Source organism: Schistocerca serialis, chromosome 5 (genome assembly GCF_023864345.2).
Source record: "Schistocerca serialis cubense isolate TAMUIC-IGC-003099 chromosome 5, iqSchSeri2.2, whole genome shotgun sequence".
In the NCBI taxonomy this organism is placed as follows: domain Eukaryota; kingdom Metazoa; phylum Arthropoda; class Insecta; order Orthoptera; family Acrididae; genus Schistocerca; species Schistocerca serialis.
The window spans coordinates 544,204,763-544,232,433 of NC_064642.1; the positions used below are offsets into that span (position 1 = coordinate 544,204,763).

The 27,671-nt window shown below is 44.8% G+C and overlaps 2 protein-coding genes across 2 annotated transcripts in view; one reads left to right on the plus strand and one right to left on the minus strand.

The window, feature by feature from the left end:
* LOC126482070 (gametogenetin-like) overlaps positions 1-27,671 on the minus strand; it is a 406,404-nt gene that overhangs the window by 192,883 nt on the left and 185,850 nt on the right. The gene's annotated exons all lie outside the window — the stretch shown is intronic.
* On the plus strand, positions 79-27,538 carry LOC126482071 (uncharacterized). Its single transcript, XM_050106047.1, has 3 exons — positions 79-187; positions 11,758-11,945; positions 27,356-27,538. The coding sequence occupies exons 1-3, from the start codon at positions 79-81 to the stop codon at positions 27,536-27,538; spliced, it is 480 nt and encodes a 159-aa protein (XP_049962004.1).

The following is a 27,671-nucleotide window of genomic DNA, read 5'->3' on the forward strand; positions in this document are numbered from 1 at the left end:
CACTGTACTCTGGCTGTGACGGTCACACCTGTTGCGTCCCAGGAATGCACAGTAGTTTCGAGGCCAGGGACAGCTGTAATGGCTGATACGTTACGTGAGGACACCACCGTCACTAAGCAACAGCCCAAAGGTGGTATACGGTACACTTCGACCAGCCTCTACACAAGGTTAATGACTGCAATATACAGTAAGTATTTATTTCTACATTGGACATAAATCGGTAATGCCAGTTAGTACAGTCGTCCACGTGGTAGTGAAGAAACTGTCACTCAGTTATTGACAACAAATGACAAAACATTTTTTCGTGTGACGTAATTGAAAATCAACAATATTCAAATATTTTCCTTTGGTTACACTATGAAATCTTTCCTCTTGCCAAATTTCATGATTCAGACCAATATCCTTAACATCGGTTTGGTGCAGGATTCTCGATCATATTCTCAGTTCGAATATAATGAATTTCCTTGAGACAGAGAAGTTGCTGTCCATGCATCAGCACGGCTTTAGAAAGCATCGCTCCTGCGAAACGCAACTCGCCCTTTTTTCACATGATATCCTGCGAACCATGGATGAAGGGTATCAGACGGATGCCATATTCCTTGACTTCCGGAAAGCGTTTGACTTGGTGCCCCACTGCAGACTCCTAACTAAGGTAGGAGCATATGGGATTGGTTCCCAAGTATGTGAGTGGCTCGAAGACTTCTTTAGTAATAGAACCCAGTACGTTGTCCTCGATGGTGAGTGTTCATCGGAGGTGAGGGTATCATCTGGAGTGCCCCTGGGAAGTGTGGTAGGTCCGCTGTTGTTTACTATCTACATAAATGATCTTTTGGAAAGAGTGAATAGCAATGTGCGGCTGTTTGCCGATGATGTGTGGTGTACGGGAAGGTGTCGTCGGTGAGTGACTGTAAGAGGATACATGATGTCTTGGACAGGATTTGCTGATTGGTGTAAAGAATGGCAGCTAACACTAAATATAGATAAATGTAAATTAATGAAGATGAATAGGAAAAAGAATCCTGTAATGTTTGAATACTCCATTAGTAGTGTAGCGCTTGACACAGTCACGTCGATTAAATATTTGTGCGTAACACTGCAGAGCGATATGAAGTGGGACAAGCATGTAATGGCAGTTGTGGGGAAGGCAGATAGTCGTCTTCGGTTCATTGGTAGAATTTTGGGAAGATGTGGTTCATCTGTAAAGGAGACCGCTTATAAAACACTAATACGACCTATTCTTGAGTACTGCTCGAGCGTTTGGGATCCCTATCAGGTCGGATTGGGGGAGGACATAGAAGCAATTCAGAGGCGGGCTGCTAGATTTGTTACTGGTAGGTTTGATCATCACGCGAGTGTTACGGGATTGCTTCAGGAACTCGGGTGGGAGTCTCTAGAGGAAAGTAGGCGTTCTTTTCGTGAATCGCTACTGAGGAAATTTAGATAACCAGCATTTGAGGCTGACTGCAGTACAATTTTCCTGCCGCCAACTTACATTTCGCGGAAAGACCACAAAGATAAGAGGAATTAGGGCTCGTACAGAGGCATCTAGCCAGCCATTTTTCCCTCGTTCTGTTTGGGAGTGGAACAGGGAGAGAAGATGCTAGTTGTGGTACGAGGTACCCTCCGCCACGCACCGTATGGTGGATTGCGGAGTATGTATGTAGATGTAGATGTATCCTTGAGGGCAGAAGTTCTTAAAGTCTGCATTTCACGCATCATCTTAGCATGTCTCCACGTTAGTAGGGGAATTTGGAAAACCAATGTTGAAATGGTTCAAATGGCTCTGAGCACTATGGGACCTAACATCTGAGGTCATCAGTCCCCTAGAACTTAGAACTACTTAAACCTAACTATCCTAAGGACACCACACACATCCATGCCCCAGTCAGGATTCGAACCTGCGACCATAGCAGTCGCGCGGTTCCGGACTGAAGCGCCTAGAACCTCTCGGCCACCGCGGCCGCCCCAATGTTATTGATCTATTGTGAATTCATGGCAGAGGTCAATATATTCGTTTCTCCGGCAATGAGATCTTGCCATTCTTCGGATGGTCGTACACGTGGTCGCCCGCCATTGTTTTCCAAATCATACCTGGAGCTGATGACAGTAGTGTTGCGTACTACTTTGAACACACCATTAGCGAGAGGTGGGCTACAAATTGGTGTAGGGAAGTTGCACAAGAGCAGAAATGAATAGTAAATAAGTAAACAAAAGCTCTACTTAACTGGTAGTTTCCTCCAAGCGTACGAAGGCTCTTCACAAATGAACATGCAGCAATAATGTCCACATAATACAACAGCAACAAGAGCATTGTAGGGTGAGGCACTCTGCCCGAGCGATAGTGAGGGCTACGACTGGGCTGCAACTCGGTGGTGACTCCGTTGCGTCTGGGCCGCAACTCGCAGCGAATGTCTGTGTGGCCGCCGCCTACCTTCTTATATTGCGGCGGCAGAGGACGCTCATGGTAGAGAGCCGCCGGAGGTATGGTTCAGTGGACGTACTCGATTGGATCCGCAAGATCCCGCACGACCGCTGTCAGCGCCTGACGGAAATGTGCGTTGCATTTACCAACCTTGGGACGCTGGTGAGGTGGTATCAACGCGTGATACCACAAGTAGGAGGGTAATTTTGTTGATACCTCTTACGCGACTCATCACTGGCAATCTCTATAGTTTCAGGAGGCCTCGGTGTCCACTGTTGCTGCCCACAATTCACTGTTATACACTGAGCACATTGGCGTCGTCATTAAGCCACTTTATTCGCATTTGGAAACTGCGGGGTTTAGACTTATGCTTGTCTCTAAATTTATTAAAAGAGAGAACAGAACTGTCCTCCTTCTCCGTATCTGCCCAGTACGAGTTTGTGTTCTAATGGTTTATTCGTCGATAGGACATTAAACTATAAATCGGTTTTTCTCTTCAAAAATGGTTCCATTGGCTCTGAGCACTATGGGACTTAACTGCTGTGGTCATCAGTCCCCTAGAACTTAGAACTACTTAAACCAACAAACCTAAGGACATCACACACATCCATGCCCGAGGCAGGATTCGAACCTGCGAGCCGGCCGGAATGGCCGAGCGGTTCTGGGCGCTATAGTCTGGAACCTCGTGACCGCTACGGTCGCAGGTTCGAATCCTGTCTCGGGCATGGATGTGTGTGATGTCCTTAGGTTAGTTAGGTTTAAGTAGTTCTATGTTCTAGGGGACTGATGACCACAGCAGTTAAGTCCCATAGTGCTCAGAGCTAAGCTCGAGCCTGCGACTCTAGCGGTCGCGCGGTTCCAGACTGTACCGCCTAGAACAGCTCGGCCACCCCGACCGTCCTTCCTCTTCAATTTCATAGCGTTGCAGTACCGACAACGTGTTTTGCATCGTAGGCTATAGATACATTGTTATTTTTTTTCACACAGCACACCCGTGAGCTGCCATCAACTCATCCAGGCCACTTAGGTTCTACCTTTTTGCCTTTACATTCTGCCGCTGTAAAATTCTAGCGATTCTCCTCAGGTAACAGTATTTGCGATATCCAGACGGAATGCAAATCATTGAGGAAATTATACTGTGCCTAGAACTGGCTGCAGTTCCTGTGTTGTAGAACTGCAGCTTAAATGCTACTACATCTCCGACAAAGCTACCTGACTAAAACAATCCTTGAGTTGCATCTTAGACTTCTCCGCAGTGTCTCATGCTGACAGCTCGTCATGGCGGGGATGGCGCTCAATTTGTTAGTCTGGGACATCAAGTTGGACAGTCTCTTTGGAGTTGTTCTAGAGGAGCAGAAACGTTGCTGGCTCTCGATATCACCCCATCTCTTCCTTACATTTCCATGATCATCCACAACACAGGCTACTGGGCGCAAACACTCATCACAGACCTCAACGCGATGTATGTCTCAAAACTTACCACATCCGTGTCATAAGTTAATATAAACAAAAACAGGGTTATAAGACATGGCCCTTTCGACCGACTGCTGGCTTCTCTGCGCTGAGAGCACACCGTTTGAGGAGGTCGTTCGTTCGTATTCAGTTCAGTCGGGGATAGGCAGGACGACTTTAACGAGTTTCAATGAAGCATCATTCTGACAATCTTGGTACCCTTTATCATCCTCTTTTCTGACTCTGCATCTATTGTGAGCATAAAAGTAAGCAAAAGACTCCAGCATTGATAGCTTTCATGTACGAAATATTGGGTTCAAACATGGCTCTGAGCACTATGGGACTTAACTTCTGTGGTCATCAGTCCCCTAGAACCTTGAACTACTTAAAACTCACTAACCTAAGAACATCACACACATCCATGCCCGAGTCATGATTCGAACCTGCGACTCTAGCGGTCGCGCGGTTCCAGACTGTAGCGCCTAGAACCGCTCGGCCACTCCAGCCGGCGAAATATTGGGGAAATTCACTATTCATATATTTCTGGTGTCACGTACGAATCTACAGTTATTCACCGAAATGCATGACGATAGCTGATTGTGAATATTTAATGACTAGCGACGACCAGCCGAAAGGCTAGTCGAAGATAAATCGTAATTCATCATCCATCAGACATGGCAGATGCATTACAGTGCTTAATGTTTCCCGCTGATGATCGGATTCGAATATTACGCAGGTCATAGGCTCATTGTTCTCGTGCATATACAAGCCATATTGAAATATAACAGTGATTTAGGTCGTGTATTTTGTGTTTCATGGTGTGAGTCGGACCCAATAATGCAACTTTGGAAATTGTCGGATGGAGGTTGAATCAAATGGTGCTTGAGGATGGTAATAAAATAATATATTTCCACAGACATTTGTGTTCGTCGTCTACTTTGCTTTCACATCCTCTCTGGAAGAAATTACGGTACTCTGGTGGTTAAAAGACGTTAAAAAGGTTAATTCAAAATGCGGCATAATGTGTAGAGGGATTTCTTGGAAGTACTTCCGAATGCTTATTAGCATGAAGATTTGTACACGCGTTTGCAGCCCTGACCGTAATGTGTACTTCGTGAGGTGTAGAAGCTCTAAATGTCAATACCTCCAGCATTCCGTCGATGGAAGATAGATGTAGCATTTATGCTACTGCAGGATTAGAAAGGCCAGCAGGTAAATATGGGAACTTTGAACCTTTCAGGTGGTGGTTTGGATTGTGTTAACGGTAGGAAACGAAACGGCCCGCGCCGATGATGTCACTAGAGACGGAGCACAGGCTCAAATTTCACAAAGATTGTCTGGTAAATACCCTGCTTCCTGTTTCAGCTTGATCCATATCGACATTTACTGCAAAAGATTTAGAGAAGCTAAAGAAAATGCAAATATAAATTTCCAGATGAGACTCTGAACCCTGCCAAACGCGAGTGCATTGTTCGACAGCCTACAAGAGAAAGGCTCCGAACAGTATAAGCGTATAAACGTAGGCTTCTGTGCCCATTGTCACAGTCAATAAATTTTTTCTGGGTTTGTGTCCGCGTTGTCAATGTATAAAACTACCGAAGTTTCGGTTCCTGTTGCAAGCGACCTTCTTCCGGGTGTAAACAAAAACATCCTGAAGATGGTCATTGCAACAGGGACCGAAACTTCGGTACTTTCATATGTTGATAATGCGATCACAAACCTAGAAACATTTTATTGAAAATTTGAGCGTACTTTGCGCGCGGTTGAGCATTTTGAACTAATCTTAGACTGGTCTCCGTGTCACGTCTCACACTACTCTTCATGAAGGAACACACAACTGTAGTCAGATATACACAAATTAAAATCTTGAAATCACACGTTTCCTGAATTGATTGTGAAACTATAATGAACGCTTCCTACAGCTAACGTCTTCTTGCAAATTCGCCAGTTGTTTAATTGTACACTCGCCAGCTGTTTAATTATCCCGAGAGGTCTGACACATTTTTCACAAGAATATAACATACTAAAATTTGTGTTACATTTTTCTAACAAATAACGTTATCAGTTCTTCTCTTCAATGTTTGATAGTTGTACTGAAACTCTCTTCGGATAACCATATACAGGCCGAAAAGGAAGAAGAAACACAGTAAATGAAGGTGCAACACGTTAGATTATGTGTGTTGCCATCAAGGGAGAGACGAAGAAAACACAGTACTTTGCTACTTTCATTTTCAGGTGACCGCTCTGAAAGTAGTTTTTATTCCAGCTATCCCGCCTTCATGCGAGGGATAAACAAAAACAGTCGCCACGCAAGCATACTACATCTTTTTAATTAAACGCTGTTCCCATTTCGTTCTTCAACATTACCTGCAATACCTGCTAACTATATAGAAAGGCAACGATGAAACGTGCGACTCTTTTATTTGATTACTATCGCATTTAAAAAAAATGAAAACGAATATTTCTTCAATTACGAAGTTACCTGTTGTGTCGATCGATACATGAATATCGAAATAGAAGTAGTGGCTAGGACGTACATTCACAGATATTTGCTGCCACAATTCCGAAGCAATAAAATATGGGTAAGTTTAATATTATCAAAATCATACAGCAACTCTAAACACATTTGGACCTGTAATCCCTTGTGCCAATAGTTAACTTTCCCCTAGTGATTACTGCCGATGTAAACTGTCAAGGACTATTCCTGGGAAACTTTAATATATATATATAATCACCATTGTAGAAACATCAAACGGTTTACAGCACTACATAGCTAAGTACCACCCATATTAACTCTTCAATGAGAACATGTTAAGAAAGACGTGTTTGAACTGAGGTTCTTTTAATAGTAAAAAGTGGAAAACTACTTTAACTGGTGAACGATGTCAGAAGTAATTTTTGCCATGATCTGTTGACAGGGTCATCCAAGAATTCGGTTAATTTAGTTTAGCGAAACCAAGAATTTCTTACATAGGCCTACGGGAGGCTTAAGGGGAATTTGAGCTCCAGGCATCTCAATTTCATGTCAATTTCCTGAACTATGTAGTAAAATCGGAATAAGCACTTACCTCCTTATGAATATCTTGGTCACTACGTTATTGCTAGTGGCCTGTCACTATAGTACAACACGGAAGAGGACACACAGTATCATTTCACCCGTGTCAACGTGACATAACAAATAGTTCAAGGCTAATTAACGTAATAGGAATCCAATTTCCGAGTCCAACTGACAGATCAGTTCCACCAAGATGTAGCAAATACTGCGCACGATACTGGATCAGCTGCTCGCCTCTGTGACATAGTTCACTGCTGCTGGCTCTGTTCCGCAACCAGTCGCGACGATTATCTCGAGAGGGAAATCGCCCGACCAACGAAAGGCGAGAGCGTGTCCAGGTCGATTGCAGTGGCCTGGGCGTGGTCCAGAATGAGAAACGCTGAGTCATCCTCAGGAATCAGGTCGCAGTAATGTTCCACAAAGCACCGAAAATTGGATATGTGGTACACGGGATATTAGGCGCACACCTTTTGAAAATCTCCGTAACGGAAGCGTGTAAACAGTATTGATCAATAGTCGTAACCACAGCAGGAGAACAATGGAGTCCAAATTTCATTTATGAAAGGAACTACGTGTATGTGGATTCGTAGATGGTACGACAAGCAGCCATCTCGAGTTGCAAGATAAGAGAAGAGCTGACCTGTCGTGTTCCACATTTTCTTCTACACAAGACCGTGAAACTATTGTCAAATCCGTGGACTCGCATTCAAGAGGAATGTGGATCAAAGACCCTTCCAAATATACAGTTACAGGATTTCCCTAAATCGTTTAACACAAACGCCAGAATAGCTTCTTTGAAAACGAGGCTGGCAGTTTCTTACCCCATCTTATTACAGCCAGAATGTTTATTGCTTCTATTGGACTCAGCATCGACGGGATGTCAAAACCAAATCTTCCTGCCTTCTTACACCCCCATAGTATGACTATCTGCGACTTCAACGTAGCTGTAGCCATGAATCGTAATGTTAGAGGTAAAAATTAACACTGAAGGAAGGTATAGATTGATGTAAAGGCAAATTGTACTGTCTAAAAAGATTTCTGAAATGGGTGCACGCTAAGTATGCCGAAAGACAGGCTGTCAAAAATAACACACTGTAACAGAACGACGAGTCCGTCGCCATAGACACGGCACTTCCTCTGATATGGAAAACATACATCACGAATCTGGAACTGTGCGGAGGTCAGTATTCATCGAACTTGATGCAGTTTCAGGAAGTCACGGCATATATCACGAATGGGATATTACGCAAGGAACATTAAAAATAATAAATATCTCATATCGATAGTTTCCACCACCGACAAGTAGCCATTTGTCCGTTTATAGTAAGAAAACTCTCTTCGGGGATGAGAATATGATATAATAATTTCTATCTCCGCGTCCTCCTCGATAGCTTGCATCTTGGGAATGATGCTTCCAGAGGTTTCCGCAACACTTTTTCGCAATTCTTCATTTCTCTCGTACAATCGTTCACCATTTCTGGACTGCACGTGAGCTCAATTGCAATCAAGTCTTCGAAGGAAGCACTTGAGAATTCACGACATCTAGAAACAGATAGCCCCAGTATGCCAATATCGATAATTTTTTAGAAATTCATACGGAAGCTCAAGATGGTACATTGAATTGCTGAAACTGGTAGCGAAAATAAAATAAATAACTTCTCAACTTGCACGGCTGTTTGGCAAATTTCTTTGTTAAACATTTTCATCGTGTCTGAATAAGAATTTCCATTTAAGTACCCTTCAAACTATTCTCTCCCCAACCATACAAAGTCCAGAGGTGTACAGGGAATTCCTTATAGTCTTGTCTATAGTTTTTACTCCCACTCCCCTCCACACAAAAAAATCTCTCCATAAAAAACAGGATATTCCTAGATGTCTCAGAATGTGTCCTGTCAAGCGACCATTCCGGTTAATTCAATTGTGGCTTTACGTTCTTTTGTACGAAATTCGATACACTGCTTTTTACGATGTACCCATCTAATCTTCAGCTTTCATGTCGCGTAAAGTAGACAAGAGTGTTGTACAACGACTGGGTGACTTCAGCGAACGTTCTTAGATCACGTGCATCATTTCAACCTTAGACGCAAGTTAACTTAGGTACGGAAAACGTGTTATGATGTACTTATTTAGCTTCCGGTAATGTAATCCGTCTAATGAGAGGTTCTTCACACATCGCGGTTCACGTCGCTGGTGTTTTTCCAGCCGCTGCTCCCCCCCCCCCCCCCCCACCCCACACCCTCCCCTGGAAAGCTGTCTGCCTGGAGACGGGACTGCTGTGGCAGGTGGGGGCGGCAGACGACGCCTCGCAAGGCCGCGGCGACATCAGCATGCGACGCCTGGTCACCGTCGCCTAGCTACGCCGGCGCCGCCGACCTTGGACTCATTGGGGCGCACCATGGCACCTGGCACGTCCACTGCCGCCACGTCACCGCCTCCTCTCGTGGCGTAACCCTCCACTTGTGGCCCAGAAAAGCCACAGACGCCTCAGGATTTCAATCATCACATAGCGCCAAAGTTCATATTTGACTCTCCACTAAGCCAACAGCTGGAGGCGCACGGCAGAAACTCTGTGTAGCTGTATTCTATAAGGTGGCCGGTACCAAAGCAATGTTCTATAGCTGCCGATTTGCTCATCTGCTGTGTATGTCACGCCATGCTCTCGACACCAGCCACACGCGATCTTTACGAACTGACTGAGGTCTGGATACTGCACAGGATGCGATAGGCACCGGCCTTATGCAAACCAATACCATGTTGGACCGGTGTACAGAGCATAAGCGCCACACACGTACACAACAAATGAGCATATCTGCTATTCCAGAACTTTGCCATAGCACGCGCCAACCTACGGAATAGACACAGAGCTACAGACGTCACTTCCAGCTATTTGGGCAACGTTATTAAGGAAGCATTTATAATTAAATCAGCAAGTGACCATGTAAATAGAGACTGAGATTTCCGCTTAAATTCTGCTCTATTTCTGGTCAAACAACAGAGGTAGAGAGTTAGCGCTATTTGTTGACCTGTTGGTAATACGGGGCTAAGCTATACTGCTGTCTACGACCAAGATCGACAGGCTCTTCCTTCGACCCGTGATGGATTATGCTTGTTTTGTCTGGGCTAATACAGTGAAATCCCACGTTCACCGGCTGCAGACCCTCCAGAATAAGGCACTACGGAGAATTTTTCACGTGCCTGGAAACTTTCCATCGTGCTACCACCAAGATGCCGCCGGTGAACTGGAGGTCATCGACCGATTTAAGAAGACTGCTCAGTCTTTCTACAGACAGACACATCGGTCCGCTAATACACTCATTCGCCGCTTAGGTAGGCCCGACGATCCTCGAGACCTGCACAAACACCCAGTTAACTTACTCAGTAGAAGGTAAGACAACATAGATGGTGAATCTGGTCCAAAACCTCCTACGCACACCCGATGGGACACAAAAGACGAGATGTTCTTACATGGTTTACTCGTTTCCTACAGATAGCCGGCCGCTGTGACCGAGCGGTTCTAGGCGCTTCAGTCCGGAACCGCGCGACTGCTACGGTCGCAGGTTCGAATCCTGCCTCGGGCATGGATGTGTGTGATGTCCTTAGGTTAGTTAGGTTTAAGTAGTTCTAGGGGACTGATGACCTCAGATGTTAAGTCCCATAGTGCTCAGAGCCATTTGAACAATTTTTTCCTACAGATATAGCAGTAAATGCCGTCAAGGTAAACACTACTTCTCAGCAGATGATGCAATGCTGCTATTGCCAACATTCCCGTAAAAGTTACTGATCACTATTGGCTCTCTTAGGGTTTATGTGACTTTTAGTTCTTTGCCACTTTGTAGTGCCAGTTTTTTTTAGATCATGGTTGTTCAGCTTGCTGAGCAAGGAAAAAACCCTGTTAAATGTTGTACTTTAATCCGATCACGACTGCTCGCCAGCACTGTTCCAACGGGAAGACATCAAGCTTGTGCCTGTAACCTCACAATCTGCACTGCTTTCGCCGTAGCTACAACATACAAAGTAGTCTTCTCAGAAATAAATAAATAAATAAAAGAAAATTCTTACAAATTTCGCACGTTCTGACATTATAAAACGAATTACTTTGGGATTAAATGTCACTTTAATTGATCTTAATAAAATATAGTTGTTCTGTTTCAACTCAATGGGAAAAAGATTCTCCACAATGGGTGGTGTTTGGATAGAACTATGCTCACAATGTCTAAGAGCTCGGATTTCGATGGAAACACACTTTTAAACTCTCCAGAGTCTCTGCGATGCTGTTTGCTTCAAGTTAAATATATTATTATAAAGTTACAGTATTTAATGTCCATTATCGATTAATTCTGGCTTTGGTAATCGTTGCTTCTGTGGTGGCACTAATTGTTAACGGTGCCTTTGTTGTCTTTCTGATATGCTTTATCATGGTCCCCGGTTGGCGTAGAATCGCCAAGCGAGGGTTTAAATTTTCTTGTCGGCGCCCTCTTGTAGCATTCGTGCCTTCAAAATGACGAGTTATTCACCAGCCGAAATATCGGCGGAGGTCGATGACGTTACTAAGTTACGTCCTCGAAGGTTGTTTGAAGATTTTATACCCCAGAAGAACATCCTTAATGATCAGTGTCAAAAGAAGCACCAGAAATCTAGTGTGTTTGCGTTGTGTAAGGTAGCTGAGTCTACATTTTAACATCGAGTTTCACAACCAGACCTCACATCCGTCATACACAAAATCAAAATTTTTAGGATTCGCTTGTGAAATTGCTCTACAGCGACCACCGAGATACATTTGGGCCAAATAATACCGGCTGGAGTGCCGTTGTGTGTGATTGGCCTGCAGTACGAGCCGGCAGCCGACGTAGGCTGGGCGGCAGTGAGGCGTGTCGCAGCGGGGCAGCCGGCCTCGACCTCCGACCCCGCGGGGGCCTAGACCCGCTGACCGGCTGCCCGCTGCCAAACCTCATTCCTGCTCGTCCCTCCGCTGGCGGAGTACCAGCTCTGCAAGCACTGCAACCAGCCTGCTGCGCCGTAAATTCCAAAGTACAAGACGTCTTGTAACGTGACAGGCCGCCACGTGCGTTGTCCACTTTACCACAGTGTGCTGAGATTCCACGGGGGTAGAGTTGTGCAGCTGGAGGTGAGCCGCCAGCAGTGGTGGATGCGGAGAGAGAGATGCCAGAGTTTTAAGAGGTTACTATAAGCGGACGATCTGGACGTGTGTCCGCCAGAAAAAGGAAATTTGTAAAGATGGAGGTCATGAATTGATATATATGATGACTTTTGAACATTATTAAGGTAAATACATTGTTTATCCTCAGTCAAAATCTTTCATTTGCTAACTATGCCTATCAGTAGTTAGGATCTTTTATTTAGCTGGCAGTATTGGCGCTCGCTGTATTGCAGTAGTTCGAGTAACGAGATTTTTGTGAGGTAACTGATTCATGAAAGGTATAGGTTATTGCTAGTCAGGGCCAATCCATTGTAGGGATGATTGGAAGTGAGATTGAATTGCGTTAAAATGGAAGTGAGATTGCATTGCGTTAAAAATATTGTGTGTCAATTTAGTGATAATCCGAATAAGCAAGGAGAGAAACGTCTGAGTACGTTCTGTTTTGCTCAGCTGTTTGAAAATCGAGTAACGTAAGAGGTTTTCCAGCACTGTCGTTTTTAATTTTTCTAAGGGGACATTTCATTGTCGATTAAATATTGCGGACCAACTCTGCAAAGCGACATGAAATGGAACGAGCATATAAGATCGGTTGTAGGGAATGCGAATGGTCGACTTCGGTATATTTGGAGAATCCAAGGAATTCTATAAAGGACCACGCGTGTGGAACTCTTGTAAGATTCATTACTTAATACCGCTCGACTGTTTGAGATCCCCACCAGGTCTGATGAAAGAAAGACATCGCAGCCATGGAGAGGCGTGATGCTAGATTTGTTATCGGAAGCTTCTGTCAGCACAAGAGCATTACGCAAATGTTACGTGAACTCAAGTGGGAATCCCTGGAGGGAACGAGACTTACTTTTTGCGAAACTCTGTTGAGAAACAACTGATGATCTTTCCTTTACTGCGGACGACAGCCATGTTTTGTGCACTCTGAGGCACTGTGTTTGCTAACATCAATACATATCTTTCCATTTGCATTTGGTAACGGCTGAAAACCTGAAATCGCGATAGTGCAATGAAAACATACATCGGATGAAGTTATTATTTAAAGTCTATTAAGATAGAGAATCAGCATTCACTTCAGCCTGCACAAGTATCTTACTGCCACCAATACACTCAGGTGGCGAAAAGTCATGGAATATATCCCAGTAACGCGTCGGACCTCCTTTTGCCCGGCATAGTGCATCAACTCGACGTGGGTTTTATGTCGGGCGATCTCGATGGTCAAATCATTCACCCGAGTTGTCCAGAATGTTGTTCAAGCCAACCGTGAACAACTGTGGCCCGGTAACATGGCGAAAAATTGCATTGTTTGCATAGTGCCTTGTTCACAACTTGGGTCCATGGCTTCGTGGGATCCGCGCCGCACTCGAACACTACATCAGCTCTTACCGACTAAAATCGTATTTCATCAGACAAGGCCACAGTTTTCCAGTAGTCTGGAGCAAAGCCGATATGGTCAAGAGCCCAGGACAGGTGCTGCAAGCGATGTGCTGTTAGCAAAGGCACCCGCGTCAGTCGTCTGCTGCTATAGCCCATTAACGCCAAATTTCGCCGTACTGTCCTTACTGATATATTCGTCGAAGGTCACACATTGATTTCTGCTCTTATTTGGGCAGTGTTGCTTGTCTTTCATCACTGAAAACTCTACTCAATCGCCGCTTTTCTCGGTCTTTAAGTGAAGGCCGTAGGTCACTGCGTTATCCGTGATGAGAGGTAATGCCTGAAATTTTGTATTCTCAGTATACTCTTGACACTGTGGATCTCAGAGTATTGGAATCCCTAACGATTTCCGAAATGCAATGTCCCATGCGTCTAGGTCCAACAACATTTCCGCGTTCGAAGTCTGTTAACTGCCGTCGTGCGGCCAGATTCACGTCAGAAAGATTTTCACACGAATCACCTGAGTACAAGTGACAGCTCCACCAAAGCACTGCCCTTTTATACCTTGCATACACGATACCACCGTCAGCTGAATATGTGCATATAGCTATCCCATTACTTTAATCTTGTGTTTCCCATTTGCACCTGATAATGACTCAAGAACAGAATTCGCAATACTGAAGATAATAGAAAATAGACAGTCAACGACGGCAGCGTTGTCATTTAAAAGCCATTGAGATAAATATGTTCAACATTTGGCGGCCCTGTCAACAACTGTATAAATATTAATTTTAATTTTAATAATCAACAGCCTCAGTTGCACCGTTTACCTAGAATTTACCTGGGTTTCAGTCGGGATAACCCAACCTTCTTCAGAATAACAGTAACTACCGTTTGTCCATAGTGGACATCGTCAAGCTAAAACTACAAACCCATAAATTATCGTCAGACTATAAAAGTTATCTGGAACTGCCTCGTCCCCACTTCGCGACCGCGATACGGCAGCCACTAGTGCTGTACTGGAACTCAGAACTCGTGGCTGCCGCTTCGCGGTCGCGAAGTGGGGACGAGGCAGTTCCAGATAACTTTTATAGTCTGACGATAATTTATGGGTTTGTAGTTTTAGCTTGACGATGTCCACTATGGACAAACGGTAGTTACTGTTATTCTGAAGAAGGTTGGGTTATCCCGACTGAAACTCAGGTAAATTCTAGGTAAACGGTGCAACTGAGGCTGTTGATTATTAAAGTTAATACCACTGAGATGAAAATGAAATGTCGTGTGGCTAAGGCCTCTCGTCGGGTAGACTGTTCGCCTGGTCCAGGTCTTTCAATTTGACGCCACTTCGGCGACCTGCGCATCGATGGGGATGAAATGATGATGATGAGGACAACACAACACCCAGTCCCTGAGCGGAGAAAATCTCCGACCCAGCCGGGAATCGAACCCGGGACCGTAGGATTGACATTCCGTCACGCTGAACACTCAGCTACCGGGGCCGGACACACCATTGAGATAAAGAACCGGTTTTCGTGTCATACTACAGAACGATCCTTCTGCAACGAATGTATATCTTGCGTAACGACCACAAAGACAAGGCAAATAGAGTCTCATATGGAAGCGTAAGAGAGGAACAGAAATGGTAATGACTAGCACCACTACAAGGTACCCTCCGACATGAACTGTGTGGTGGCTTGCGGAGTAGATGTAGACTTAGAGGTAGGTGTAGCCTGAAGATTAGTTTGACGCAGTTCTCCACAGTCGTCTGTCCCGTGCTAGCTTGGTCATCTCTGTGCAACTACGGCAACCCAAATGCATTCGATTAGAGTCGAATCGTGGTCTCCCTGGTTCCAGCTGCCACGACGTACAACCAGGGACACTATCTCGGAATCGTTAGATCGCTTAATGTGACGAGAAAATTATTCTCTTCGCTGTAGAATATCAATAGGATTGCATATATTACTGCAGCGCCAGTAGTTGTAGACGACTCAAATGAAGCGAACACGTATACATGTCTTAGGGCTGGCTGCTCATAGAGTGGCAGTTTATCAGGTCGCTTGGGTGCCAGTGTCTTCCCGTAGGCAAGCCAGGCAGCAGCATTCGTACTGAGACGGAGCACGGCTAACGATGTGTTGTCGAGCGCTGCTACAGCTTTCACATTCAAATGTCTTCCCAGCAGGCAACACCCTGTCAACACGTCGTTGGAGTTGTCGCAATAGCCGCTAGCGGCCGTGTAACGGAGCAAGAAAACAACGAAGCGCTCCCAGATTAGGAAAATTTCATCGTTATGTTAATCGTGTCCGGTTTGCATCAACAACATGAAATGGTATCACTCACATGTATCGTAATAGTGCCTCCCAGCTTGATATTGCGTGCTTCTTAGCCGAAGCTCTAACTTGATTTTGTATTTAGTCCGAAGTTTGGTATGATTAGTCCCCGCGCTGTTCTATTCCGTGCAAATCTTTACATATCTAGATAACTGCAGCACGCTACCTGTAACTGTATCTGCTTAGTGAGCTCTTGTTCTCCATCGACAATGTTACCCCCGCGCTCACACGCCCCTCCATTATCAAATTAACTATCCCTTTGTGCCTGAGGATGGGTTCTACAAAACCTTTAGCTTAGTAAATCTCTTACAAACAGCTCTTCTCTCCACAATTTGACACAGCACCTCCACTCGTCCAGTCTTCAACCTTCTCCTAAGACATGACATTTAAAAATGTTCAAATGTGTGTGAATTCCTAAGGGACCAAACTACTGAGGTCTTCAGTCCCTAGACTTACACACTACTTAAATTAACTTAATGCTAAGAACAACACACACACCCATGCCGGAGGGAGGACTCGAACCTCCAGCGGGAGGGACCGAAAGCATGACATTCTAACAGATTTTATTCGCTTCTTTTCCGTATTGGTTATAGCTATTACTAACTTAAATGATAATTAATTCCAACCCTCAGCTGCCGACAGGTGTTGTTGATATATCACGATGGAGACAGCTGAACCTGTGTGCCCCGACCGGCACTACAACCGGGATCTCCTGCTTACATGCCAGACGCTCTATCCATCTGAGCCACTGAGGACAAAGATGAACAGGGCGACTGCAGGGACTTATCCCTTGAACGCCTACCGTGAGACCCACATTCCCACCTGTCCACAATCTACATACGTAATGTTTTTAGTAGATATTTGCCCATGCACTCATTACTCGCGCCAACTAAGGTCACGATTCCCGTAAGAGTTCAGGCAATCTGTGCGCATTCGCACAGACGAAGGTCAATGGCCGGGTAGCCTTTAACTACATATGAAGATAGTAATTGTTCTCGAAAGAATAGATACGACTGATGACCGTGCAGCATCTCTAGAATAAATGATAATTAATATCAAACCCCTGCTGCCGGCAGGTGTTGTTGAGATACCTCGATGGGAAGCGTGCAAGGGATAAGTCCCTGCAGTGGCGCTGTTCATCTGTGTCCTAGGTGGCTCAGATGGATAGAGCGTCTGCCCTGTAAGCTGGTGAACCCGGGTTCGAATCCCGGTCGGGGCACACATTTTCAGCCGGCCGGAGTGGCCGAGCGGTTAAAGGCGCTACAGTCTGGAACCGCACGACCACTACGGTCGCGCGTTCGAATCCTGCCTCGGGCATGGATGTGTGTGATGTCCTTAGGTTAGTTAGGTTTAAGTAGTTCTAAGTTCTAGGGGACTTATGACCACAGCAGTTGAGTCCCATAGTGCTCAGAGCCATTTGAGCCACACATTTTCAGCTGTCCTCATCGAGGTATATCAATAACACCCGTCGGCAGCTGAGGGTTGCAATTAATTATCATTTATTCTAGAGAAGCTGCACGGTCATCAATGGTATGTATTCTTTCGAGAACAGTTACTATCTTCATATAGAGCTATTACTATCGGCAGCAAATAAAATCAGAAAGTTGAATGAAAGCCCATGAGTTCAGCCAACACATCAATGCTAAAGCGATTTGGCAGTAGTAACTCATCCCTATTATAGCTTCCATTACTTACTCAGGAGCTGCCACTGAAGAAGGACTTTGTAGGTAGACGGTTCTTAGCTGATACGGAGGTCACGATGTTGCTTGACGAAGATTTGGTCTTTATAAGGACTGGGCTCGCAGCTGTTGTCGAGTTCCAAGTTTATAAGAGGAGAAAATCCACCAGACATCTAGAACTTTATTCGAGGACCGGCTTCGAACATTTATATTTCCATTATCAGTGCAGGATGACACGTGATTTACAGTGGTGACTTTCATACGTGGTACAGAGTCGTTCTGGTGTATAATACAGTGTTCACATATCCTAAACTGGCCTGATAATAAATTTAAAAAATCGTTCCTGTTCTGCCGATTCCTTCCCCTGTGGAATATCTTCTGTACCTATTGAGCAAGTGAGACTTTGGGCAAGAACCGAGACCAAGCAGAAGAAAAATATCGTCATTCTCCTGATACAGTGTAAAAGAGGAGTACAGTAAGTAATGCAAACCGTTTTTTTGTCTGCCGATTTCGGTTAAAAGAACTCAGAATTGTTGCGGAATATAGTGGAATATTCCCGCTTCAGCCCCTATAGTTTCATGAAGTTCCGGTAGAGGAAGCGCTTTACGTAGCCTTCGAAATGGTGTCTGTAGTAGAGGTGCGTTCCAAGCAGAGAATTGTCATTGAGCTTTTTGGCGGGAAACCAGAGCATCGAATATATCCACAGGCGCTTGCAGAATATCTACGGAAACCTGACAGCGTACAAAAGCACGGAGAGTTGTTGGGCGAGGCATCTTCCATCACCGCAACGACGTCGCGAAAACCTGTCTGATCTCCCACGAACTGGGCCGGCCGCACACAGCTGTGACTCCTGCAATGTTGAAACGTGTGGACACTCTCATTCGAGGTGATCGACGGATCGCAAACAAGCATCTCGCTGCACAACTGGGCATACCTGCTGGTAGTGCTGACACACCCAGGAGGAGCTCACAAAACTTCACTGGGCTGTTACTCGTCATCCAGCCCGGATCTCGCACCTTCCTACTTGATCTGTTTGGCCCAATGTAGGATGCACTGATGGGAAGCAGTACGTGGATGACGAGGAGGTCACTGATGCAGCATGACACTGGCTCCGATGTCGACCAGTAGTGTGGTGCGATTCGGGCCTACAGGCCCTCCCACTAAATGTTGCGTAAGGCCATCACACTGAACGGAGATTGTGCTGAAGTAATAGGGTACTGTAGCCAAAACAGTGATTTACTGGAATCCTGAATTAAACCGAGAGGTATTCAGGAAAACAAGGAGGATTAGTGTTCAACGTCCCGTCAACAACGAGGTAATTAGAGACGGAGCACAAGGTCGAAATGTCGCAAGGATGAATTTGTCATGCACTTTTCAAAGGAACCATCGCAGTATTTTCAGTAAGTGATCTGGGGAAATCACGGAAAACTTAAATCTCAATGGCTTTCCGGAGATTTGAACTGTCGTCCTGCAGAATACGAGTCCAGTGTGCTACCCAGAGCACTACTTCACTTGGTTTTTACATTGAGACCTGATTTGTTCTGATACTCCAAAATGAGATTTTCAATCTGCAGCGGAGTGTGCGCTGATATGAAGCTTCCCGGCAGATTAAAACTGTGTGCCGGACCGAGACTCGAACTCGGGACCTTTGCCTTTCGCGGGCAGAGAGCTTCTGTAAAGTTTTGAAAGTAGGAGACGAGGTACTGGCAGAAGTAAAAGTGTGAGGACGGGGCGTGAGTCGTGCCTGGGTAGCTCAGTTGGTAAAGCACCTGCCCGCGAAAGGCAAAGGTCTCGAGTTCGAGTCTCGGTCCGGCACATAGTTTTGTTCTGATATTGTTCATTAGAATCGTCGAATTCCGTTTTACTGAGTTGTGAACTTGATGGAAAGTGTATTTACTGTTTGTGTTAGTGCAATGAAACAAACTATGTGACATTAAGAATAAAGAATGCAAATAGGTCACAAATATTACGCCGTGACACTTTAACTACTGCCAGTGAATATCGAGCCCAGCTGAAATCATTTTTGCGTTCGAAGGACATATAGCACAAAAAATGAATCAAATGGCTCTGAGCACTATGGGACTTAACTTCAGAGGTCATCAGTCCCCTAGAACTTAGAACTAGTTAAACCTAACTAGCCTAAGGACATCACACACATTCATGCCCGAGGCACGATTCGAACCTGCAAACGTAGCGGTCGCGCTGTTTCAGACTGTAGCTCCTAGAACCGCTCGGCCACCCCGGCCGGCACATATGGCACAAAATCGTTTTTTGTGCAAATAAACTGTAATATATTAATCTAAGATGCTCATTGTTTGGGTTTCGGAACTTTCACAAAGTATTTCAAAACGAAGGAAACTGTACAGTCCACGTGATGCGTTTAACTATTGTCGTACCCGACTACTTTCAACATTTCCTCCATTTACCTCGGGCGCTGATGACCAAACAGTAAAGCGCCCCGAAAACCAAACATCATCATCATCATCATCATACCTCTTTCGCGAAGCAAATTTGTTAAAAAATTTGTTTCAGTCGTTTGTCACTTGATCCGATTCTCTACAAGGTTCCTGTACTTCTTTTACGAAATTGTAGATTAAGTAATATCGAGAGGAAGGAGAAATCCACTACGAAGACACTTCTCAAATATAGCGTGGAACATGTGGCATCCAACGTATAAGTCGTAATTTACGATGGAAGATCATTTCGTTCATTGAGAAACAAAAGAGGACCGTGGCGTAATTCATCAAACTACTGACGTGAGCTGCCTAATACGAACAGCCGGCTGTACCAGTTTGATTAATGGCCTCCGGTACGCTGGAGGCAATTGGTTTTAATGGCACAATATATTATATAGGAGTAATTTGCAAACTGTGATACTAAATTGCCAGCATACAATGACTGTGCAAAACGTTTCCTTAATGATGCATTGTTGCCCGTTAATATCCGGGTCTGCTTTAACGAAACACCGGTCTTTCTCTTTCCTGAGGTACTTGCAGTGTAGACCGGCTGAAGCATCGAAAGTTTAAATGCGACTGTTATTGGTGTGACTGCTATTGATGTAACTGTTATTGATGTCGAATGAAACAACAGGTTCACAGTTCTGCATCACTGTTTATTACCAGAAAGCGCTTCCGCAGTCTGAACTCCCATCATCATCTGGAATTTATATGAATTAATATGGTATGTGTATCTTGTGTTACGGCTTTGAAATAACTTGTGACATTGTCAAGCTTAGAAAAACCAAACATTATTTCAACATATGGCTCGTGGTCTTGTGGGAGACTTTGACTAAATGTGATGGTAAAATAAGTAAATTAAAATATCTCCAATGGTTACAGGTTCCTTCTCGAGATGGATCACATGCACAATCACACTCTGTAGAAAAAGATGGCTTCTACCCTGAAGAGCCAAAGAAACTGGTACACCTGCCTCATATCGTGTAGTCTCCGCGAGCACACAGAAGTGCAGCAACACCACGTGGCATGGTCTGGAATAATGTCTGAAGTAGTGCTGGAGGGAACTGACACCACGAAAACTGCACGGCTGTTTATAAATCTGTTGGAGTACGAGGGGGTGGAGATCTCTTCCGAACGGCACGTTGCAAGGCATCCCAGTGGTGCTCAATAATGTTGATACCTGGGGAAATAGGTGGCCATGGGAAGTGTTTAAACTCAGAAGAGTATTCCTGGAGCCACGCTAGCAGTTCTGGGTGTATGGGGTGCCGCATTCTCCTGCTGGAATTGCAGTAGTCCGTCGGAATCCACAATGGACATGAATAGATGCAGGTGATCAGATAGGATGCTTACGTACGTGTTACCTGTCAGAGTCGTATCTAGACGTATCAGGAGTCCCATATCATTCCAACTCCACACGCCCCACACCATTACAGTGCCTCCACCAGCTTCAACAGTCCCCTCCCGACATGCAGGGTCCATGGATTCTTGAGGTTGTCTCCAAACCCGTACACATCCATCCGTTTCCAGTCATCAACAGTCCAATGTCGGTGTTGACGAGCCCAGGCGAGGAGTAAAGCTTTGTGTCGTGCAGTCACCATGGGTACACGAGTGGGCTTTCGGCTCCGAAAGCTCATGTAGCTGTTTCGTTGAATGGTTCGCACGCTGACGCTGGTTGATGGCCCAGCATTGAAATCTGCAGCAATCTGAGAAAGGGTTGCACTTCTTTCTCGTCAGTCGTCGTTGGTCCCGCTCTTGCAGGATCTTTTTCCGGCCTCAGCGATGTCGGAGATTTGATGTTTCCCAGATTCGTGATATTCACGGTACACTTGTGAAACGGTCGTGCGGGAAAATCCCCACTTCATCGCTTCCTCAGAGATGCTGTTCCCATCACTCGTGCTCCGACGATAACACAACGTTCAAACAGACTTGATAACCTGCCATTGTAGCAGCAGTAACCGATCTAACAACTGCGCCAGACACTTGTTGTCTTATACTGGCGTTGCCGACCGCATCGCCGTATTCTGCCTGTTCAAAAAAATGGCTCTGAGCACTATGGGACTCAACTGCTGTGGTCATCAGTCCCCTAGAACTTAGAACTACTTAAACCTAACTAACCTAAGGACATCACACACATCCATGCCCGAGGCAGGGTTCGAACCTGCGACCGTAGCAGTCGCACGGTTCCGGACTGTGCGCCTAGAACCACGAGACCACCGCGGCCGGCTATTCTGCCTGTTTACATCTCTCTGTATATGAATATGCATGCTTATACCAGTTTCTTTGTCGCTTCAGTGTAGAAAGTAATAAACGCAAAGGACATATAGCAAAACAAAAACACTAATGCGGAGCAAGTGTCAGAACACAAACATGCCATATTTATACAAATAAATTACATATGACGATGGGGGTGTAAACCTTTCGCATGCATCGTTGTGATAAACTACGAGTCACTGATAACAGTAAAATTATTTCATTCATTATCAAATGTTGTCCTTGTGGTATTGACAGTGTGGGGGAACACCACTGGTGAAACAAACGCAACTGTCCTTCAATGTGGGTAAATGCAGATTAGGCACATAAAGAAGAGAAAGAACTCGATGGTACCTGATTACAAGATTAGTGGCAAACTTCTGGAGGCTCTCACATCATTTAACTTCCGCGCAGCGATACGAAATACGACGAAGAGGAAAATCAGTGATACGGAAGGCGAATGGTAGACTGATGGGGGAAAATCCTGGGAATGTACAGTGCGACTGTTACGGATATCGCATAAATGACCCAACTGCGGGCCGTTATAGAGTACTGTTTCAGTGCACGAGGCCCTATTAAACAGGCAGAGCCACAGACGTTGGAATGAATTAAGAGTCGTGCTCCCAGGCCCGTAATAAGATGACATGGCCAATGTGAAGGTATAACAGAGACATCAGAAAATTTAAATGAGAATATGCGGAAAAAGGAGGGTTAGCTCTTGAGAAAACTTATAGCGTAAATTCAGAGAAAATGGTAGGCGAGGCTGTTCGATAACTTTTGTTTCCGTCATGTATCTTATGTACGGACCAAGACAATAAGGTAAGAGACATTATAGTGCGTACCGAGGAACACAGACACTGCATTTTCCTCAAAGTATCCTGCGTCAAGCACCACAGACTGGTTTGCGGAGTGTAAGTATGCACGATGTATGTGGAGCAATTTTTTTACGGTCGCAATGTAGTCTGTGTGAAAAAAAGACAGGGAGATAGAAGAATTGTATGTATACATAATCATTTATATTACTAAATGGCTAACCCAGTACATGATGCACAGCCAGAATTGCAGGTTGCCTATCTATCGGATTCCAGGGGCAAGAAAAATTTGATCTGTAGTATAATTGTAGACCGAATTTAAAAATTTAAAATCCTGTATAATCTGGTCAATGAGACGTATAATCTTGTGTTAAGTTTAACACAGTAAGACAATTAATGCAGTTACAAACTGTTTATATGTTTTGAGGTAGCGTTATTCACGACGTGCAAATTACACTAAATGTATTCATCCATTATTTGAGAATGAGAACAGTCGGCAATGTTCAACTAACTTTACACGTAATTTGAAGCCTTTAAGAAGCTTTTCCTCGCTGACATCCCCACAAAATGATCAAAGGAAAAAATTTATCGCTTACTACACTTTCACTGTTCCAGCAGTAAAATTTGAGCGTGAGGTATGATGTTCTCATTTATTACTTCTTTGCTAGTAAAAGATGTTGTAGTCAGTAAACACGTATATCACTGAATGTGGCTGCAAAATTATATCACCGTGCGATACGTATTTCGAGAGATACTATTTTTTTCTACGTGGGAGTTCTATTCTTTAAAGAATCGGGGAAGGGAATTTACAGGTACCTTAAACTGGCCAATGCAAAAATATTTTCTCATCATTTGTGGATGAAAAGACATATAACTGTCAAATACCATTCGATTTAGTAAGAAAGAAAGAGTTAGAAAGAAAATACGAGACTCATCATTTATAATTCAAAAAAATGTGTCGTTTGCAGGAAACAAAAAATATGATTAAATTCTAAAGACAGAAGAGAGATTGGCACAATGTCAGAGAGTGAATAACAGAGTGGAGACCTCCCTCGATTGGTGCATGATTCAGTTCTGAGGTAAAATCGGTCAATTCTCTCCGAAACATTCATTTTTATTTACCGACCGATTTTAATTCCAATAAGGCTGTTTTATCACTGTCAACAGACATCGCACTGCTATAGCGGCAATTAGCCATGCGTGCAGTCGTATTGTAGTGTAATGTGTGTGTAACACAGCTTCGCTCTGATGCAAGGCAATTGGCGCGGCGTCGTAACCTAGCAAACATGGAGTATAGACGATGAGCCTCGAAAAATGTGGAACTGGAATAATTCCCGCAAACCATGGAAATACGATCGCAGCATATTGCTCATAATTTGTGAATAAATCCATTACTGTTCGATCACACTTTTGGTGATGACTCACTGCGAACATTAACGACAATTAAACACCTACGAATAACATCATGGGACGATCTAAGCTTGAACTGCCATACAAATCAATTTGTATGAAAAGCACATGCCAGGTTGAGATTCATTAGGAGAATTTTAAAAAAGTGTGATTCACAAAACACTTGTTCGGCCTATCCTCGGGTTAATTCATGCCGTATGCGTCTCGCGAAATGGCCACGAGTAGAAAATGAGAGGTGTTAGAACTCAAATGGAGACTTACTTAAGTACCTCCACCACATACATTAAGGTGCCTCAAGGAGTATGGGCGCAACTTAAGGACTGACGCAATAGGATATTCGTATTATGTAACAACCGCTTAAAGATATAAACAGATTTCGGCACAATATTTCCACGAGCTATTACTTACAGAAATTTTTTTATAGAAAATTCTCCTGTCTCTATCATCAGTGTCAACAATGATAAATCACCTATTTTTGGACATTAATATGGACTGTGTCCACCCTTCGCCTTTACGACGATTTGAACTCGGGTGGACACATTTTCAGTGAGGTGTCCGAACGTCTGAGGAATGGTACTCCATTCTTCCTTAACGATCGCAACCAGAGAAAGTAGTGACTTGGGTGCTGCAGTCTGAAGTCGACGCTCTAACTGATCCAAAAGGGTTCAGGTCGGGACTCTTAGCAGACTTGTCCAAATCAGATTTGGTGTTTTACACAAACGTTTGCCTCACAGATGGTGACACATGACAGGGTGCACTGTCATGCTAATACAATGATCATTCTACGAACGGTTCCTCTAATGTACGCAGTATACAATGGTGTATAATATATTAATATGTTCCGCATTTAGCATTTTCTTGAGCGCAATAAGAGGACCACACTCCAACCACGAAAAACACCACCTCCTCCGTGCTTTAATGTTAACCCTACAGATAACGGCTGGTAAAGTTTCCAAGCATTCGGCAAACCTAAACCCTTCCACCAGATTGCGCAGGGTATAGCGTGATCACTCCAAATTACTCGTTTCCAGTCATTCACTATGCAGTGGCGTCCTCTTTACACACCCTCAGGCGTCGCCTAGCACTGGCCCCAGAAATGTGTGCCTTATGAGGAGCTTCTCGATCTGTTCTATTCAACGCTTAAGTGCAGTCGTTGTGCTAGCTGGACTACTGGTAGCGCTTTGGAGCTCTACTGGTTTCATGCGACTTTTTACAGTCAACGTCCTCATTGCTCGACGGTCCGTGCCCATCAATACGTGAGGTCTGTCTGGTCTTAGTTTAGCTGTAGTTCTTTCTTAGCGTTTCCACATCATGAAACCAGCAGTCGACTTGGGCAGCTTTGGAAGGGTTGAAATGTCCCTGATTGATATGTTACTCAGGCGACATTTAGGTATTAAAAATGGTTCAAATGGCTCTGAGCACTATGGGACTTAACATCTAAGGTCATCAGTCATCTAGAAGTTAGAACTACTTATACCTAATTAACCTAAGGACATCACACGATCCATGCCCGAGGCAGGATTCGAACCTGCGACCGTAGCGGTCACGCGGTTCCAGACTGAAGCGCCTAGAACCGCTCGGCCACTCCGGCCGGCTTTAGAGATTAGTCCACGCACGAAATCACTGCTGCTACTGCCTGTCTACTAACAAAGCAATTCTCTTCGTCTTTTTTTATACTGGCGGGTCTGCCCCTCGCGACATCTGCAGGTCAGTTCAGCGTTAGATAGGAGAGTCCACATTCCTTTTATCAAACAGTGTATACCTGACGTATAATACGAACACAGAAATGTACTTCGTCATTGTTGGCAGTCATGTAGAAAGAATTATTTTTCTATAGCTTTGGACGATTTATTTTTGTGAATATTACTCGTTTTTCGATGACAATGTACAGAAACTGGTAATGTGATTATTTTATGGCAACAAAGATACCATTTCCTATGGTAACAAAGATACGATTTTAGAGCCGACCCCACTTGAGAGAGAGCTCAATCTCTGGTTTGGCAAGGACAATATTTTGTAGAAAGTAGACGAGTTTTGCTATTTGGGGAGCAAAATAACTGATGATGGTCGAAGTAGAGAGGATATAAAATCTAGACTGGCAATGGCAAGGAAAGCGTTTCTCAAGAAGAGAAGTTTGTTAACATCGAGTATAGATTTAAGAGTCAGGAAGTCGTTTCTGAAAGTATATGTATAGAGTGTAGCCATTTACGGAAGTGAAACGTGGACGAGAAATAGTTTAGACAAGAAGAGAGTAGAAGCTTTCGAAATGTGGTGCTACAGAAAAATGCTGAAGATTAGATGGGTAGATCACATAACTAATGAGGAGGTATTGAATAGAATTGGGGAGAAGGGTAGTTTGTGGCACAACTTGACAAGAACAAGGAATCGGTTGGTAGGACATATCCTGAGGCATCAAAGGATCACAAATTTAGCATTGGAGGGCAGCGTGGAGTGTAAAAATCGTAGAGGGAGACCAAGAGATGAATACACTAAGCAGATTCAGAAGGATGTAGGTTGCAGTAAGTACTGGGTGATGAAAAAGCTTGCACAAGATAGAGTAGCATGGAGAGTTTCATCAAACCAGTCTCAGGAATGAAGACCACAACAACAACAACAGAAAAACCTCGATGTTGATGGTTCTAATAGGCACTTTAACCTCACTCTTTGCCAATGCTTAGGTACACCCTCTCGTTTAGCACCAGTCAGTTGGGCAGTAGAGTCAGGGCCCACGTTCCACAACGACGTCTGCTTGGATCTCAATGCGGGGGCCGGTTGGGCTGTAAAGCACCAGAGGAAAGGAAAGGAAAAGCAAAGAAAGCCGGCGGCCAGCGTCCACCGCCAATGTCAGCGAGTGGACCGCGCCCGCCTGCGGGTCGCGACCTCGCGGCCGCATGTAGGACGGCGCGAAAGCGTCGCGTCTACTCGGCTTGGCGGGCGGCGTTGCGCAACAGCCGTGGAGCGTCCCTGGCCACCAGAGCGTGCACACGACGCCGCCGCCGCCGCCGCCGCCGCCGCCGCCGCCCCGCGGCACGCCCCCGCGCGGCCTTCACGCCCTCGTGGGCAACCGGGACGCACCGGCACCACTTTGCGGGAGTCGTGCTTGCCCCGTAGCTCATCGGGCGGTCAGCGCTTAGCGACCTTGCGACGAAGACCCGGGAGAGATCAAAGGCTAACCTGCGTCTCAGAGGCACTTAACCGTAACTAACAGTGCCGAAATTAGCCTGTGAAGTCGTGTCCAGCGGCGTCAGGATTGGCGTTATAACATAC